The 20,570-nt window shown below is 40.3% G+C and overlaps 1 protein-coding gene and 1 pseudogene across 1 annotated transcript; both read right to left on the bottom strand.

The window, feature by feature from the left end:
- Positions 1–2,583: 2,583 nt before the first annotated feature.
- Positions 2,584–3,528, bottom strand: LOC125115525 (olfactory receptor 6C74-like; annotated as a pseudogene).
- Positions 3,529–17,747: 14,219 nt separating this feature from the next.
- LOC125116892 (olfactory receptor 13A1) lies at positions 17,748–18,735 on the bottom strand. The gene is given in 2 exon segments (XM_047762553.1): positions 17,748–18,716; positions 18,718–18,735. Coding segments are annotated over 2 exon segments (987 nt in total).
- Between the last annotated feature and the right edge of the window lie 1,835 nt (positions 18,736–20,570).

Genomic DNA, 20,570 nt, shown 5'->3' with positions numbered 1-20,570 from the left:
GTAGATCCAGAACTTACTCATCTTGCAGTACTGAAATTTGTATATTCAAACTGACATCTACTCCTTTCCAGCATACCCCAGCCTCTTTTAACCATTAGTACTCTGTTTTAATGAGTTCGAATATTTTAGATTTCTCATAAAAATAAGATCATGTAATATTTGTCTTTCTGGATCTACTTGTTTCACTTAGTACAACGTCCTCCAGGTTTATCCGTGTTGTCACATATTTCAGGATTTCCTTCTTTTTTAAGGTTCAGTAATCTTCTACTAATGTATATAAACATATTTATTCCATTCATCTGTCGATGAACACTTAAGTTGTTCCTATATACTGACTATTATGAATAGTGTTGGGATGAACCTAGGAGTGCAGATATGTCTTAAATATTTGGACTTCAGTTTCTGGGATACATACACAGAAGTGGGATATTTCGAGCATAGAGTTCCATTTTTAATTTTTTAATGAACCTCCAGACTATTTTCCACACTAGCTGCACCAGTTTACATCCTCATCAAAAGTTTACAATGGTTATCTTTTTGCCACATCCTTACCAACACTTATATCTTTTGATTTATTTGATAATAGACATCCTAACAGGTGTAACACAATGTCTTACTGTGGTTTTGATTGGCAATTCTCCAATGATTAATGACATTGAGCAACTTTTCGTGGGTTTGTTGGCCATTTGTATGTCTTCTCTGGAAAAATGCCTATTTAGGTCCTTTACTCATTACTTTATTTGGGTTATTTGTTGGGTTTTGTCATTGATTTGCATGTGTTCATTATATACTTGGGGTATCAACAGCTGCATGTGGGCCCCAATTAGGCACTGCCTCCTATCATTAGCCAGCACCACTAGGTTCACCTTAAGCTTGTCCCTCTCAGCTGTGCACTTGCATATCCCCAGCTCCCCCACCCTCTACTGCCATGTGCACTCACGTGAGAAGATCAACAATTGCACAGTTCATTAGTGGATCTGGGAAAAATCATTGCCAACACAATACCTCAAGCCAAAGGAATATCCTAAATGTGAGAAAAATAGAGGAGCCTGCACACCAAAAATATGGGAATCTTTATATATGCATAGGGTGGGTAAAAATATATTCTGAAAGCTGAGGAAATCTACTCTTCAAATTCTTACATAATCATGAGCCAAAAATCTGCCCAACACAGTATCTTATTATGCCTGCAGTCACAGAATAATATGGTCAGAACAAAGCCTGGTAGCTAATAGCCATATCAAAAAAACTCCAGCTCCAGGGTTTCTCTCAGTGTTTTTCCCCAAATCTATCATTTCCTATCAAAATCTTGAATATTTAAATTACAGTTGTAATTATTTCATTAAAGTATCCTATCAACTTCTCTCTGCCATGCTCAAATTATATTTCTATTACAGCATGTGTCATGTGTCATGGTAAGTAGCAATAGCATTATTTTACATTATTTCTGGACACCCAGAGGTGGTTGTATCAAACTTCATTCCACAAATTAATATCCTTTTTTACAGATTTATTTGAAGAGACTTTACAGTCACATTTGACTTCTTTCCACATCTGACTCAATTACCCTCGATTTCTTTACATTTTCTGTAGTCAGGAAACAATCTTAACTACTCAATTCCCTGTTCCAGAACTTATAATGCCTTTTTCCCTGTGGTCCTTCTTCCTCAGGTTTTCAGTACTAAAATCAACATGGAAAAGCAGTAAACCAATGAGAAGTTTCAATTTCAACTAGATATATATGTCTTCATCATAGTGGGAACTAGAATTGTAAAGATTTATGTTCCACTTGAATACAACATATTCAGCATTGAAAACAATTTTATTGAGTCATTTTAAATAATTTAATTAATATCATGATAGTTATGTACACAAGTGTCCTTCAAAACTCAATATAGTGACCATGCCACATCTGTCCTAGAACCAATTTGATATTCTTAACATTTTGAATTTTATTCTTGCTTTTATCACAAGCAGACACTTGTGGGGTACATCTTCCCAAATGAGATTCCATATGCATCAAATGGAATCATGTATATTGGGCTCTCCATTAAAATGTGTGGATGCTATTGATTTAAAACTAATGAAGAGGAGTTCCCGTCATGGCGCAGTGGTTAACGAATCCGACTAGGAACCATGAGGTTGCGGGTTCGGTCCCTGCCCTTGCTCAGTGGGTTAACGATCCGGCATTGCCATGAGCTGTGGTGTAGGTTGCAGATGAGGCTCGGATCCCGTGTTGCTGTGGCTCTGGTGTAGGCTGGCGGCTACAGCTCCAATTAGACCCCTAGCCTGGGAATCTCCATATGCCGAGGGAGCGGCCCAAGAAATAGCAAAAAGACAAAAAAAATTAAAAAATTAAAAAATAAAACTAATGAAGAGAAGGTCCAAGAAGATTTTTCATCTCAGCACAAAGAACACTAGAGTCTTCAAATAGTGGGTTGTATTGGATTTTAAGACAAATTATCCTTATTCTAAGAATAAACAAGCAGAACCTCAAAGAGCATATTCAAAAGTCTATTTAGGAGATGCAAAAAATAGGAGGGAGATAGCATTGGATGGAGAAGGTTTATTTCCCCTCTGAGAGTCTGTGCTTCTATCTCTGTAACCTCACCCTGGACAGAGCATCCTTCATAGCCTGGTGGACCTGTTTATTCCACAGAGTGTAAATGATAGGATTCAGTGGCGGGGTCACCACCGTGTTCACAAGGGCAGCCTCCCTGTTGGAGTCCAGCCTGTTTGTTTGCTTTGGTTTCACATATATAAAGACACAACTGCCATACATCAGAGAAAGGACAATGAGATGAGATGAGCAGGTAGAGAAAGCTGTCGCTCCTTGGCTGCAGGGAGATGCATGATTGTGACTATTATGTTACTATGTGCAAAGATGGTTGTAATTAGGGGTGTCAAAAGAACACACAAAGCAAAGGCCAACATTTCAATAGATCTGGTGTCATAACTAGAGAGATTAGTCAAGGGCCTCAAATCACAGAAGAAGTTAGGAATGACATGGGGGCCACAGAAGGATAACTGAGAAAGCATTTTAACTGGAACCACCATTTAGAGGAATCCCAAAACTAAGCAGGCAGTGACCAGGAGGAAACACATCCTTGGGTTCATGATAGTTATGTAATACAGAGGATTACAAATGGCCACGTACCAATCCAAGGATAGTACAGCCATAAGGAAGAAAACAGTTGCTCCCAAGAAAAGAAAGACAAAAGCTTGTGTGAAGCAGGCAGCAAAGGAAATTGTTTGCCTCCCTGACAGAAAGATGGCCAGCAATTTAGGAATAACAGTGGTTATAAAACAGCACTCTAAGAAGGAAAAACTGCTGAGGAAGAAGTACATAGGTGTCTGGAGGTGATGGTCAGTCCAGGTGATGGTGATTATGAGAATGTTTCCTGTGATGGAGGCCAGATACATCAGCAGATGCACCAAGAAGAGGACCTCCCCTAGGTGCTGGACAGCAGGGAATCCCTCAGGGATGAATTCCTGAACTGCGGTCCCATTTCTTCCATGCCCCATCATGGCCTTTCCATTTCTTCAATCAACCCTTGTTGAGCCATTTTGCAGAGGGTCATGACTGAAGAATGAAGAAAATTATTTTATTAAATATATAAAATAGTGTAGACATGGTGACTGGGTTTATTATTTTGAACATTATATTTCATGTATAGTTTTACTCATTACTTTAAATATATTTATGTAGATGCAGCCTAAAATCTTGGAGAAGAATTGTGCATGTGGCTACAAGTTTTGATAAAGTCATTTTAACAGTGTTAGTCATTTTCCTATGTAGTCTATTGCTGAGCAGAAAAGTCCTTCTTTCAGTTATATATCTGATCATGCAATATACTCCTGGTAAGATACCATTCATATCATGCATCTATAAGGTGAATATTGAAAAAGGAAAATTGTAGCCTTAAAAAAACTTACAGTCATGGAGACTGTAACCCCACACACACAAAAAAATGCCCCCATGATGTGCTTAGGATTTGTCATCCATACTTGAGGTCATAGCATCACTTGTAGGAAAACTTCATGTGGCCCCAGCTCCAGCTTTCGAAAGTGAGTTAGATTAGAAGAGTAGCAGACATACCCTAATCAGATTGTTAGAGAACCAGCCTAGGCCATTTTTCTACAGAGCTATGCTCTGTGCTACATGTCAGTCTGGGGGAGAATCTCTATCTTCTGATGCTTTCAGCCCATATATCTGGGGACACCAGCCTGAGGACAGATAAAAAGAGTGCATGCTTTGACACTAGTAATTATTTTCTGACTCATTCTCTCTCTTATTGTCCACCTAAATAAAATATTCTCTTTCACTCTTTAAATCCATAAACTTTTCTTATGTGAACCTTTGTCACTCAACCAGAGTTCATCTTAGATCTCTCAACTAGCAATCTAATAGAACCAAACCCCTGTTCCTTTGAGTATGCGAGATCAGCTTAAAGAGAGACAGAATCTGGAGTTCCCGTCGTGGCGCAGTGGTTAACGAATCCGACTAGGAACCATGAGGTTGCGGGTTCGGTCCCTGCCCTTGCTCAGTGGGTTGACGATCCGGCGTTGCCATGAGCTGTGGTGTAGGTTGCAGACTCGGCTCAGATCCCGAGTTGCTGTGGCTCTGGCGTAGGCCGGTGGCTACAACTCCAATTCGACCCCTAGCCTGGGAACCTCCATATGCCGTGGGAGTGGCCCAAGAAATAGCAAAAAGCCAAAAAAAAAAAAAGAGAGAGACAGAATCTGCTTCAGTTTTAAATAAATGAAGGACAAAGTAATCCAATCACACTAAGGTCATGCACTCACCACACACAACCTACAGTAACCAGAGTTTGTCCCCTGATCTTTCACTCTTCCAACAAGCTGAAATACTGATCTAGAAAGGAAGGCAGGAAAGAAGGGAGAGACAGAGGAAGGAGGAGAGAGAAAGGGAAACACCTGCATTTGAGATCACCTTAAGTTGTCCCAGAGAAAAGTCAACATGTATATCATGTCTGCTAAGCATCCTTCTTCATATGACTCCAGAGTTTTCCAAAATTGGGATAAACTAAAGTGATAGCTCCATGGCAACCTTGCCTGATGAAATCTTGAGAAAGAAAGGAGAGCACATACTGCCTTTATTGCTCTATTGGTTCTAAGAAGGAATTTTATGGAAATTCCAAAAAGCTTTCATACCTTCTTTGCAGGCTCCTGGTTCCCCAGACTCCCATTCTTCTCCTACATCAGCCGTCACCAGCAGGAAACCCTGCTTGCTGGGAAAACGCTACAGTGCATTGTGGGAGAAAATGCTTTCTCACTCAAGCTGATCCCTAATACATACTATTTCTCTAAAATGATTTCCAGGGCAGGCAAAATGTATTACCACTCCCCTACTCTTCAGATATGGGGAAATGCACGTGTCACTGGAAGCAGAGATGACAAAAGTAAAATGAATTTTCCCATCTATATCTAGCACTGGACTGTCTCTTAAAATCAATCAGGATCCACCAGGATCAGTGAGCTGACACCAGACAGCCCAGGACTCATTAGAAGAACAGAGCCTTCTACAGAACAATGCCAACCCAGGATCCCTAGTGGCTGCTAATTGGGCATTGCTGGAAATACAAAATTATATATATATATAAATAAAGGAGTTCCCCTCATGGCTCAGTGGCTAACAAAACCAACTAGGAACCATGAGGTTGTGGGTTCTATCTCTGGCCTTGCTCAGTGGGTTAAGGATCCGGCATTGCCATGAGCTGTGGTGTAGGTGGCAGACACGGCTCGAATCTGGTGTTGCTGTGGTTTTTGCGTAGGCTGGCAGCCACAGCTCTGATTAGACCCCTAGCCTGGGAACCTCCATATGCCACTGGTGCAGCCCTAGAAAAGACAAAAAAAAATTATAACACACACATAATAGTTATTTTATTATATATGCAACTATAATAATATTAACTTCTAAATGTCTGAATTGTCCTACAAGAATATCTTCCATGGTAGACTACATATAATCCTCCCATAGTTTATAAAGTCCCAAATTGATTATGTTACTAAGGTGGAATTACAATGTCAAATGGGGAATTTGGGCCCATACCTGGCTGTAATAAGGGAAAGCTCTTCCTTACTCTGCCACAGAAGTGTCAAAGATACCAAATAAAGAGTTTAAATAAAAGTTACTGTCTCATAACATACTACCTCAAAATATCCAGGTTTCAACTGATAATAACTAATCATACCAAGAGCAAGGAAGGTCTCAATGCAAATGAAAAAGACAATCAATGAAAACCAATATCAAGATGACAGAGACAGGACCAGACGCGGCATTTTCGGAAAATAGCACCCTGTGCAGCTGAAGCGCTTTGTGTGTAGCGGGGCTGCATCAGCCCGGCAGGGTACGAGGCACCTCAGGTCCCCTAACCACCTCTTGCTGCTCCCCCGTCCCCGCTCCCGAAGCTTTTCCAGGGGAGAGGACAAGATGGTGGAGGAGTAGGGGGACACGCTCGCCCTCTCCCACAAACACAACAAAAAAAGCACATCTACAGAATAAATGACTCGCACAGAACAGCAACCAATCGCTGGCAGAGGAACCTAAACTCCAATAACGGCAAGAAGTTCGTGACATTACTGGGCAGAACAGGAGAAAAGAGGAGAGTGAGAGAAGGTGAATCCGAGCGGGATGGGTGCTCCTGAAAGGGAATTGCGGTGGAGAAAGGGATCCCACACCCTGGAAAGTCACCTACTCAGGGGAAAGATCAAACGAACCGGAGGAATCTCCAGATGCAGAGAAGAGTATAGCAGTAAGTTGGAGTACGGAAAAGCCGATCAAGAACCGAACGGACCATCTGAACTACGGGCAGAGTCACCAAAAATTGAGACGCCTGGGTGGGGGCTGGGCACCGAATCCTCGGCTCCAGAGGCCGTCCTTCTGAGTTGGGCTGCCCTAGGGAAGAGCCGCTTAGGTTCTCAGTGACCCAGATAGCTGCTCCAGCCCCCAGGGGGTGCTGCACTCCTGAGGAACAGCTGCCCAACACCGCCAACCCCCTGCAAGAACCCCCACAGCCTAAAAACACCAGAGCAAGCGCTGCATGACCAAGTGAAATCTGCTACCATCATGGTGTGGACCTCCCAGTCCTGTCTGCCCTCAGGAACCCTCCTTTGCTTCAAAGAAACACTGTTAGCCCCATCAACACTCCAGAAAAGCCACACTGCCTCAAAAAAGACTGACCAACAACGCCAGTCCTCAGGAAATATTCCACGGCAGCGACAAGGCAAACACTGCCTGATAACGGAGAGTACAACTCCCTCAGGAGAAAGAAAACAACAAGCAAGATGAAGAAGCTGAGAAACCACCCCCAGTCAAACCAACAGGAGAACTCACCTAAAACAGTCAACAATGAAACAGATCTCTGCAGTCTGACAGACCTGGAGTTCAAAAGAGAAATAGTGAAAATACTGAAGGAATTAAGAGAAGATATGAACAGTAATGCAGATACCCTCAGAAAGGAACTAGAAAATATAAGGAGGAGCCAAGAAAAACTAGAACATTCATTTGCTGAGATGCAAACTGAACTAAGGGCAGTAAAAACCAGAATGAATAATGCAGAAGAACGAATCAGTGATATGGAAGATAGAATAATGGAAATCACTCAATCCGGTCAACAGACAGAAAACCGAATCAAAAAACTGGAAAGCAATATAAGAGACCTATGGGATAATATAAAGCGGGCCAATCTACGCATAATAGGAATTCCAGAAGGAGTAGAAAAAGATAAGGGGATGGAAAATATATTTGAAGAAATTATCACTGGAAACTTCCCAAATCTAAAGGATACTGGGTTCAAGATACAAGAAGCACAGAGGGCCCCAAACAAACTGAACCCAAACAGACCCACACCAAGACACATTATAATAAAAATGGCAAAAGTTAGTGATAAAGAGAGGATCCTAAAGGCAGCAAGAGAAAAACAGAATGTTATCTACAAGGGAACCCCCCATAAGAATATCAGCTGATTTCTCTGCAGAAACACTACAGGCCAGGAGGGAATGGCAAGAGATATTTAAAGTGCTAAAAGGAAAAAATATGCAACCTAGAATACTCTATCCAGCAAGAATATCATTTAAAATAGAAGGGGAAATAAAAATTTTTCCCAACAAACAAAAACTTAAAGAATACTGCAACACAAAACCCAGGTTAAAGGAAATATTGAAAGGGCTTCTCTAAACCAAAAAGGAAGGAACGGGAAGAAAAAAGAAAAGAAAGAAAAGAAAAGAAAAAAAAAAAGAAGAAGAGGAAGAACTAGGACTGAGGAAACCGCAATCAGAGAGCAGTCACTCAAATAAGCCAGCATAACGATTTAATCATGAACATGCTTCAAACAAAATAAAATTAAAAAGAAAAAAATAAAAAAGAGTCATCAAAACCATAAAATGTGGGCAAGGGATGTTAGGAAGTAAATAACCCTTTTGGTTTGTTTGTTTGTATGTTTCTCTTCTTAATTTTAATATAGTAATGAAGTGTTTGAACTTACAGGACCATTAGGCTAAAACACACAATTATGGGAAGGGGTTAGCATACTTAAAAAACAGGGCAACCACAAGCCAAAACCAAATATTGCATTTGCAAAAAATGAAAAAAAAAATACACTCAAGCGGATAATAACAGGAAATCATCCAACCAAAAAAAAAAAAAAGAAAGGAAGAATGGAGAACCATAGAATCAACTGGAACACGAGGTTCAAATGGCAATAAATAATCATCTATCAATTATCACCTTAAATGTCAATGGACTGAATGCCCCAATCAAAAGACACAGAGTGGCCGAGTGGATAAAAAAGCAAAAACCTTCAATATGCTGCCTACAAGAAACTCACCTTAGGACAAAAGATACATATAGATTGAAAGTGAAAGGGTGGGGAAAAATATTTCATGCCAATAGACATGACAGAAAAGCAGGAGTCGCAACGCTCATATCAGACAAAATAGACTTTAAAACAAAAGACATAAAGAAAGACAAAGAAGGACACTACTTAATGATTAAGGGATCCATCCAAGGAGAGGATGTTACTATCGTCAACATATATGCCCCAAATATAGGAGCACCCAGATACATACAACAAATATTAACAGACATAAAGGGAGATATTGATGAGAATACAATCATAGTAGGAGACCTTAATACCCCCCTCACATCAATGGACAGATCCTCTAGACAGAAAACCAATAAAGCAACAGAGATCCTAAAGGAAACAATAGAAAAGTTAGACTTCATTGGTATCTTCAGGACACTACATCCAAAAAAAGCAGAATACACATTCTTCTCAAATGCTCATGGAACATTCTCAAGAATCGACCACATATTGGGACACAAAGCTAATCTCAATAAATTTAGGAGCATAGAAATTATCTCAAGTATCTTCTCTGACCACAATGCCATGAAATTAGAAATCAACCACGGGAAAAGGAAAGAGAAAAAACCTACTGCATGGAGACTAAACAACATGCTACTAAAAAACCAATGGATCAATGAGGAAATCAAGAAGGAAATTAAAAACTACCTTGAAACAAATGATAATGAAGACACAACCTCTCAAAATCTATGGGATGCTGCGAAAGCAGTGCTCAGAGGGAAATTTATAGCAATACAGGCCTTTCTCAAAAAAGAAGAAAGATCCCAAATTGACAACTTAATAAACACAAAAATAAACTCACAATGGCTGAAAGACTTAAATATACGACAGGACACCATCAAACTCCTAGAAGAAAACATAGGCAAAACACTCTCTGACATCAACCTCATGAATATTTTCTCAGGTCAGTCTCCCAAAGCAATAGAAATTAGAGCAAAAATAAACCCATGGGACCTAATCAAACTGAAAAGCTTTTGCACAGCAAAGGAAACCAAAAAGAAAACAAAAAGACAACTTACAGAATGGGAGAAAATAGTTTCAAATGATGCAACCAACAAGGGCTTAATCTCTAGAATATATAAATAACTTATACAACCCAACAGCAAAAAAGCCAATCAAGCAATGGAAAAATGGGCAAAAGACCTGAATAGACATTTCTCCAAAGAAGATAGACAGATGGCCAACAAACACATGAAAAAATGCTCAACATCGCTGGTTATAAGAGAAATGCAAATCAAAACTACCATGAGATATCACCTCACACCAGTCAGAATGCCCATCATTCATAAGTCCACAAATAACAAGTGCTGGAGGGGCTGTGGAGAAAAGGGAACCCTCCTGCACTGTTGGTGGGAATGTAAACTGGTACAGCCACTATGGAGAACACTTTGGACATACCTTAGAAATCTATACATAGAACTTCCATATGACCCCGCTATCCCACTCTTGGGCATCTATCCGGACAAAACTCTACTTAAAAGACACACGTGCACCAGCATGTTCATTGCAGCACTATTCACAATAGCCAGGACATGGAAACAACCCAAATGTCCATCGACAGATGATTGGATTCGGAAGACGTGGTATATATACACAATGGAATACTGCTCAGCCATAAAAAAGAATGACATAATGCCATTTGCAGCAACATGGATGGAACTAGAGACTCTCCTACTGAGTGAAATGAGCCAGAAAGACAAAGACAAATACCATATGATATCACTTATAACTGGAATCTAATATCCAGCACAAATGAACATCTCCTCAGAAAAGAAAATCATGGACTTGGAGAAGAGACTTGTGGCTGCCTGATGGGAGGGGGGGGGGAGTGGGAGGGATCGGGAGCTTGGGCTTATCAGACACAACTTAGAATAGATTTACAAGGAGATCCTGCTGAATAGCATTGAGAACTTTGTCTAGATACTCATGTTGCAACAGAAGAAAGGGTGGGGGGAAAAATGTAATTGTAATGTATACATGTAAGAATAACCTGACCCCCTTGCTGTACAGTGGGAAAATAAAAAAAAAATTATTAAAATAAATAAATAAATAAATAAATAAAATGCTATTCTCAAAAAAAAAAAAAAGATGACAGAAACACTAGACTTAGGTGTCAAAGTTTAAAGTGGCCATCATACAAATGCTTCAAGCATAAACTATAAACATGCTTGAAACTATTTTTAAAAATAGAAAATTTCAGCCAGGAAATAGAATACATAAAGAAGAACCAAATGAAAAATTTTAGAACTAAAAAACATAGCAACTAAAATTTTTAAAAATTCAATGAATGGACTCAATAGCAGAATGGAAGTGAAAAGTGAAAATCACTGAACTGTTAGACAGAACAATAGAAATTACCCAGTATGAACAACAAAAATAAAATAACTTTAAAAAACTATATATAGCCACATGGACCTGTGGAACTATAACAAAAGATCTAACATTTGTGTCACTGGAATCTAAAAAAGTGGAGAAATGGAGTAGGCCATTTCATATACCAGCAATGAAGATGTGGACATTGAAACCAAAAGTACAATAGCACTTACAATCACTCTATAAAAATGGAAAATGGGAGTTCCCGTCGTGGCGCAGTGGTTAACGAATCCAACTAGGAACCACGAGGTTGCGGGTTCGGTCCCTGCCCTTGCTCAGTGGGTTAACGATCCGGCGTTGCCGTGAGCTGTGGTGTAGGTTGCAGACGCGGCTCGGATCCTGCGTTGTTGTGGCTCTGGTGTAGGCCGGTGGCTACAGCTCCGATTCGACCCCTAGCCTGGGAACCTCCATATGCCGCGGGAGCGGCCCAAAGAAATAGCAAAAAGACAAAAAAAAAATGGAAAATGCTTTAGCATGAATCTAACAAAACATAGAACTTATGTACTGAAAACCACCAAATGCTAGTGAAAAAGTAATATCTAAATAATAAAGAGATATACCATGTTCATGCATTTGAGAACTAGAAGGGGGAATTCAAAATTACAGAGCAAGAAGACATGGAGCTCACTTCCTCCCGTGAACACATCAAAAATACATGTGGAATATATGGAACAACTCTTAATGAAAATTAACTGCAAACTGGCAGAAGGACTCCTGTACAACCAAGACTCTAAGAGAGATATACATATAGTTCGGTAGGAAAGGAAGAGAAGTGATTGGGTTGGGATGTGAGCATCTGAGGGGGATTCATAGGAAAAGGGGGGTTGTACCTGCACTGGGGAGTGAGCAAGTCAAGTGACTGGACATCCCAGTCCTGGGGTTCTCTGCAAAAGAGACAAACCCCTCAGCTGGTTGGAGGACCCCGGTGCCATATAGGAAGGCTAGAGAAGCCTGACTTCGCCCATGAGGAGTGTGTGATAATGACATGCCTCCAGATGCAAGTCATTCTGGTCACATGCCCCAGCCCAAGCTGAGGAAACACTCTGGCCCCAGTTACTCCAAGCACTGGATCTGGGGTGGCAAGAACCAGGGAATAGGCTTGACCTTGGTATACAGAGATGACCCAGTCCCAGAGGGGAGCCTGGGTGTGGTGACAATGGCCATTGCTGGCACTTAGGCTGGTAACCACTATCTTGTTCTCTATACCTGTGAGTCTGCTTTTATTTTTGTTTTATTATATTCACTAGTTTTTTTATTATATTCACTAGTTTGTTTTTTATTATATTCACGTTTGTTGTATTTTTTAGATTCCATTTGACATTCCACAAATATCATAGAGTATTTGTCTTTCTCTGTTTGACTCATTTCACTTAGCATAATGCCCTCCAATTTCATCCATGTTGCTGCAAATGGCAAAATTTTGCTCTTTTATGGTTAAGTTTGTGTGTGTGTATGTGTGTGTTTGTATATATGTATACACTTAGGTTGCTTCTACATCTTGGTTATTGTAAATAACGGTGCTATCAACATTGGAGCACATGTATCTTTTCAAATTAGTGTTTTTGTTTTTTTCTAGATATATACCCACGAGTGGAATAGCTGAGTATGGTAGTTCTATTTTTCTTGTTTGCAAAACTTCCATATTTTTTCCACACTGGCTACACCAATTAACATTCCCACCCTACAGTGCAGGAGGGTTCCCTTTTCTCCACACCCTCACCAACATTTGCTATTTGTGTTCTTTTTAATGATGGCCATTCTGACTGGTATGAGGTGATATCTCACTGCAGTTTTGATTTGCATTTCCCTGATGATTAGCAATGTTGAGCATTTTTCCATGTGCCTGATAGCCATATAAATTTCCTCTTTGGAAAACTGTCTCTTCAGTTCTTCTTTCTTTTTTAAAAATTATATATATATATATATATATATATATATATATATATATATATATGGTGACCCAGTTACACATACATGTATACATTCTTTTTTCTCACATTATCATGCTCCATCATAAGTAAACAGACCTAGTTCCCAGTGCTACACAGCAGGATCTCAGCCATAAAAAAGAAGAAAATAATGCCATTTGCAGCAACATGGATGGAACTAGAGACTTTCATACCAAGTGAAGTAAGTCAGAAAGAGAAAGACAGATACCATATGATATCACTTATATCCAGGATCTAATATACGACACAAATGAACCTTTCCACAGAAAAGAAAATCATGGACTTGCAGAATAGACTTGTGATTTCCAAGGGGGAGGGGGAAGGAGTGGGATAGAAGGGGAGCTTGGGATTAATACATGCAGACTATTGCTTTTGGAATGGCTTAGCAATGAGATTCTGCCCAATTTTTAATCAGGTTGTTTGACTTTTTGATGTTGAGTTGTATGAGATATTTACATATGTTGGACATTAAACCATTATTGGTCATACCATTTGAAAATATTTTCTCCCATTCAATAAGTTGTATTTTGGGTTTTTTTCTTTTTTGATGATTTCTTTCACTGTGCAAAAGATCTTAAGTTTAATTAGGTTCTATTTGGGGTTTTTTTGCTTCCATTTTCTTTACTTTAGGAGACAGTTCCAAAAAAAATATTGCTGGAATTAGTGTCAGAGTGTCCTACCTATGTTTTCTTCTAGGACTTTTACAGTATCTAGTCTTACATTCAGGTCTTTAATCCATTTTCAGTTTATTTTTGTATATGGTGTTAGAGAGTTTCTAATTTCATTCTTTTACATGTAGCTGTCCAGTTTTCCCAGCACTGCTTCTTTTTTTTCATTCATTAAATATTTTTTAAGATTTTTATTTGTTCCATTATAGCTGATTTACAGTGTTCTGTCAATTTCTACTGTACAGTAAAGTGACCCAGTCATACATACCTTCTTTTTTTCACATTATCCTCCATCATGTTCCATCACAAGTGACTAGATACAGTTCCCTATGCTATACAGCAGAATATCATTTCTTATCCACTCCAAATGCAATAGTTTGCATCTATTAACCCAAATTCATTGATGAGTTCTAACCGTTTTCTGGTGCTGTCTTTAGGGTTTTCTAAGTATAGTATCATATCATCTGCAAAGAGTATTAATTTTACTTCTTCTTTTCCAATTTGGATTCCTTTTATTTCTTTTTCTTGGCTCCTCCTTATATTTTCTAGTTCCTTTATAAAATAATTGCATAATTGTTTATATCCACTCTTAAGTCCTTCATATTCACCCTTAATTCCTTCAGCATTTTCACTATCTCCTTTTTGAACTCAGTGTCTATTAGACTGCAGAGGTCTGTTTCATTGTCTGCTGCTTCAGGTGAATTCTCCTGTTGTTTTAACTGGGAACGGTTTCTGAGCTTCTTCATTTTGCTTAATTTTTTTTATTCTGTGAGTTTAGGGAAACATACTACTGTAGTATTGGAGGGCTATTTCTTTGCAAGAGCACCCCTTTGTATTTTGTAGGGGGTTACTACTTATTTTTGGCATGGGAGTTTGGATATTTGCTGTCTCCTTCCTCAGAGTGAACAGGCTGTTACCTCCTTAATAGGGTGCTCTGTGTGTTTCCAGGGAGAAGGAAGCAATGGGCAGGGCTAGTAGTCAGTGTCTAGTTGCTGGGCTCTTGACAGTAGCAAGGACCCACCGGAAGGTGGCGCAGGCTACTCCTGGTTGCAGGGCCTTAGACATATTTATTATTTTTTTTAGTGATATTTATTTTTTCCATTATAGTTGGTTTACAGTGTTCTATTAATTTTCTACTATACAGGAAGGTGACCCAGTCACACATATGTATATACATTATTTTTCTCACATTATTCTCCATGGTCCATCACAAGTGACTAGATATAGTTCCCAGTGCTAGACAGCAGAATCTCATTGTTTATCCATTCCAAATGCAATAGTTTGCATCTATTAACCCCAGATTCCCAGGCAGATTTAGATGGTGCTGGGAGCATTTGGCAGTAGCAGTGGCAGGATGTGTGAGTTCCTAGGGGAGTGAGAGCAACAACAGGTGGTGTTTGGTCACAAAGCCCTCCTCTGTGGTGTCCTCTGAGGTGATTGGGGCTGCAAAGTGGTGCCTGTTCATGGACCCCTAGTGGTGGCAGGCCACGCCCACCTTGAGTCAGCGATAACTGCCCCCTCCACCTGTAGACCATGCAGTTATGGTCAGTTAATCTGTGACAACGAAGACAAGAATGTACAGTGCAGAAAATGACAGTTTCTTCAGGAAGTGGTACTGGGAGGGGAAGGATCAAGATGGCAGAGGAGTAAAACATGGTGCTCACCTTCTCCAACAAACATCCCTGTACATCCACAACACCATTACACTACACTCTGCAACACAGCCCTCCGTGTGCCTTTTCCTTTTTATGTTCACCAGCATGGGGACTAGTGTCTTCTCAATTAGATTACCAGTATTCTAAAGATATAAATGAAGGCTCACATTCCTGTTTGTCAAATGAATAATGCTCTCTTAAGCACTCAATACTTATGTAAGTATTTTTTTTATTTTTTTTTACTCCAATTAAAAATGTAGAAAATATAACAATTATAAGAAACCAAGATGAATAACACAATGTATGTTCTTCATGGCATGCTGAAAATCTACTAGTAATCAGTATTGAGTCATTAATGGTAGTTTTCAAAGCCCTATTCACTGCAAAGGCTCTGAGACGCTGAGGGCTTCAACATATCCTTTGAGTATCAGAATGCTATTAGAAGAGATTAGACTTGGTCCATACCAACCTATGCGCCAAAGCCACAGGCAGTCTATAGATGATCAAATTCTTGAATTTCATGTCCCAAATCATTGTGCTTCTGATGAATTACAATGAGAATATGGGATGAAGAACCATGGACAACCCATTCCTTTGAAATAAATATCAAATTCTACCCTCAGTTTCCATCTGCAGTGGTAAACAATATGCATTTTTCTTCAATCCCAAAGATCTGGTTCAACACTCACAACTAGCTTCTGTCATCTTTAGTGGGTCATGATAAAGAGAATAAATTTTTCAGTCCAGTTAGACATGGAGGATTTGTCCACCCAGTTGTTTTCTGAAACAATGGGAGGGCAACATTGCCTTCTTGCAGTGCTGAGTAACATTTAGAGCTAAATAATAGCAGATGTCCCCACTCCAGATGAATGAGGTAGGTAAGATATTCATGATTTGAGAACAAAGTAAAGGAGGGGTAAGAAACCTCAGGCATTTTTCTAAATGCATAGGCAACACATGCAGGTTTTAAGGTTGCAATTTCTGCATTCAAAACAAAGTAGTTATTGCAGACATCATACTCATCAAACTGCATTCATTAAATATGTCCAGTTTGGAGGAGTTTCCATTGTGGTGCAGCAGGTTAAGAATCCAACTAGTATCCATGACAATGCAGGTTCAATCCCTGGCCTCGCTCAGTGGGTTAAGGATCTGGCTTTGCCATGAGCTGTGGTGTAGGTGGCAGATGCGGCTTGGATCATGCGATGCTGTGGCTGTGGTGTGGGTTGGCAGCTACAGCTCCGATTTGACCCTTAGCCTGGGAACTTACATATGCTGGGGGTGTGGCCCAAAAAAGACAAAAAGAAAAAAAAATGTGCAGTTTTTATATATCAGTTATACCTCAAAAAAGCTGTTAGAACAAACTATCTTAATAATACATTTTACCTTGAGTGTTAGTGATAAGAAACGAGAAAGATAGAAACAACAGTTTTCATTAGAATCAGAAATTTTTTTTTGAAGGCTAACTGGCTCCAGAGAGAACATGAGGTGAGATAGAAGAGGATTTCTTTTTTTTTTTTTTTTTTGTCTTTCTGCTATTTCTTGGGCCGCTTCCGCGGCATATGGAGGTTCCCAGGCTAGGGGTCGAATTGGAGCTGTAGTCTCCAGCCTATGCCAGAGCCACAGCAACGCGGGATCCGAGCCATGTCTGCAACCTACACCACAGCTCACGGCAACGCCGGATCGTCAACCCACTGAGCAAAGCGCAGGGACCGAATCCGCAACCTCATGGTTCCTAGTCGGATTCGTTAACCACTGCGCCACTGACGGGAACTCCAGAAGAGGATTTCTTAGGGGCCAGTGGTCACCTTAAAGGAATTCTTCAGTCTGGCAATCCCCCAAGTGCTGTAAGGTCCACATCTCCTGCTTAACTCTTTTCAGGCTCACACACCTAAATTCTAGATGTGGTTTCAGGATTTACAATCTGAATGTTATACAGACAAAAGAAAAAGAAAACAGGAAAACATTTCCATATAGCTGTAAGTCTAAAACTCAAGAAGGCTTCTCTTCTCCTAGAGAGTTTGTTTTCCTGATAGTTTAGCATTGACATCACAATGGGGTCTCACAGGCTCACATCAGCCAGCCTCAGGGCATCATAATTCCAAACTCATCTTTTCTTCTGGGTCGAAGAGACAGGTTTACTTGCTCATCAGACCCTTCATAGAAAGGTCAATTCCCACTTAAACTGCAGTCTCCAAGAAGAGCTTCAAAAGACACAAATTAATGTCTGAAGAAGGGGAAAAGCTTCCTGAGGGCTGCTTTGACCTCCTGGTTTCTCAAAGTATAGATGAGGGGGTTGAGAGTAGGGCTCAATATGGTGTACAGCACACCAGCCAACTTGCTCTTCTCCGCACTGTAGCTGGAGACAGGGCTTATGTAGGCGTAGAAGACGGCAGTGTAATACACACACACCACAATGAGGTGGGAAGAGCAGGTGGAAAAGGCTTTCTTCTTCCCCTCAGCAGTCCGCATCTTTAGGATGCTGGAGATGATGAACCCATAGGACGCGATGGTCATCAGGAAGTTCAACATGCCATAAAAGGCATCAGCCAGGACAATCATGATGCTGTTCACATAGGTGGAGCTACAGGAGAGAAGTAACAGAGGAGGGCCCTCACAGAAGAAATGGGTGATAATGTTGGGGCCACAGAAATTCAAGCGCAGCATCAGCCCTGTGTGGATAGCCGTGTTGAAAGCACAGAGTACCCACACACCTATGGCCAACATGCTGCAGAATGCCTTGCTCATTAAGGTGCTGTAATGCAGGGGGTGGCAGATGGCTGCATACCGGTCATAGGCCATGACTGTGAGGAGGAGCAGCTCCGAGGATGCAGCCCAGGTGAGGAAATAAAGCTGGGCCATGCAGCCACCATAGGAGATGGAGCTGTTCTCTGTAACTAGACCCTCCAGTGCTTTGGGTATGATGGAAGAGGTGCAGATAATGTCCATAGTAGCCAAGTTGGAGAGAAAAAAGTACATGGGGGTATGGAGCCCACGGTTGAAGGTGATGCCCAAAATGATGAGGATATTACCTGTGAGTGCTACAGAGTATAGGGACAGGAAACAGCCAAATAGGATCACACAGTATTCTGGGTGCTCTGAAAAGCCCTGCAGGATGAATTCTGTTACCAAAGTCTGGTTATTCATGGTCCTCAGGCTGAGAGGGGTTTCTGGGACTATCAGGTGATATCTCCACCCACAGCTTCATGTGATTTGGGGGCTAGAGAGAAAAACAAGAGGTGTCCTAAGGAAGGCTGCTACCATGTTTCCTTCACACCTGATGCCATGGCATGAGCAATATTATATAGACGTACTAGGACTCGTTAATCAAGATAAATACACAAATATGACAACTGGCAAAGGGTATGAACATTCAGTTCATAAAGGTAGGTACAAATGGCCAATTGAACTCATCAAGCATCATTCAACCACAAAGAAATGTGAGTTAAATCAACAACCCACTCTTTATCAGCCATGATTTGGTCAAGTTAGAAAAGCAGGGTATTAGCTAACATTAGAAAGGGTGCCATGATGTAAACCTTTTAAAAATCATATTCCATTTGAGCCAGAACTTTCATTTCTAAGAATTTATCCTAAGGGAACAATTAGAAGCATCTTCAAGTTGGCATCAAATTTAAAAGTAACCTATACTTTTTTTTTCTCTTTTTAGGGCCACACTTGTGGCATATGGAAGATGCCAGGCTAGGGGTCGAATCAGAGCTGCAGACATCTGCCTACGCCACAGCCACAGCAACAGCAACACAGGATCTGAGTCATGTCTGTGTGCTACACCACAGCTCACAGCAAAGCCAGATCCTTAACGCACTGAGTGAAACAGGGATCAAACCCACACTTATGGATACTAGTTGGGTTAGTAACCTGCTAAACCACAACGGGAACTCCAAAAGTAAGCTATACTCGTAAAGGTGAGTATATATGATGTGTTGATATGATATATTGATGTGTGCTTATCAAAATGATGCTTTAGAGGTGTTTTACTGATGTTTACGAAAATTAAAAACTAGTGTGTGTAACAGCATCTCATTTTGAGTTTTAAAAAAAAGCACGTTTGTATATGTACCTGTAAAAAAAAAAAAAAAAACACTGGTAAGTGATAGACTAGAATTTGAATAGTGGGGGTGGACTATAGTCGATTTCATGTCCTTGTTTTTGCTGCTCTGTATTTTCTGATTTTTCCAATTAACAGCCTTTCTAAAGGCAGATCTATCATGTAATTCTCCTTCTAATAATTCTTCCATTAGCTCCCATTGCTGACAGAACAAAGGCTCCCATCTGCTACTCATGGAATCCACCTCCTCTCCTGCCAATATCCTCCCACTCATCCTGCTCCTCAGAGCCAAAACTTCCACCACACCCAGAATGCATGAGCCATGCCAGGCTTTTGCGGCTTCATTCTTACATTCTATTCAACCAGGAATGTACTTCTCATGAACCAGGTTGATTATCAGCCTCCTACCCTTTTCTGACATCCCTTCCTTAAAGAGAAAGGACTACTCTCTCCTTTGTGGCTCTTCAGGATACCATACTGACTTCTATCCTAGAACTCACGACAAGTCACCTTGTGATCATGGTACCCAACTCTCTCCCCTAAGGTTAGTATATTTGCCTCATTTCTCTTTCAGAATCCCTCTTTGGCACTTAGCCCCAGTGCCTGATATGGAATGAGTGGGCCCTCAAATATGTTTGCTGAAATAGCACTAAAGAATAGTCTACTACAAATAAAAGCAGAGTCCTTTTCTATTCTCAAGTCAGTGTACGCATTCTGTATTGCTTAAGATGAAATCAGCAGTGGTGCCACATTTACTTTTTTCCTTCTTTTCAACTCTTTATTCATGAAAATAGTTAATTTAAGGAATATGCTCACTTTCAATTTAGAATTCTGTTTTTTGTCAAACTTCAAAAAAAGTTAATTACCACTCAAGCATTAAATGATTTAGTCAAAGTTCACCTAAAATTGGGCCATATCACAACTCTGTAAGGTGAAGACTATTCTTGAATAGAAGAGCATAAAATTCCTCTGAC

Source organism: Phacochoerus africanus, chromosome 15, assembly GCF_016906955.1.
Source record: "Phacochoerus africanus isolate WHEZ1 chromosome 15, ROS_Pafr_v1, whole genome shotgun sequence".
In the NCBI taxonomy this organism is placed as follows: domain Eukaryota; kingdom Metazoa; phylum Chordata; class Mammalia; order Artiodactyla; family Suidae; genus Phacochoerus; species Phacochoerus africanus.
The sequence above is the reverse complement of the archived record's forward strand: the minus strand, read 5'-3'. Positions and strand labels throughout refer to the sequence as shown.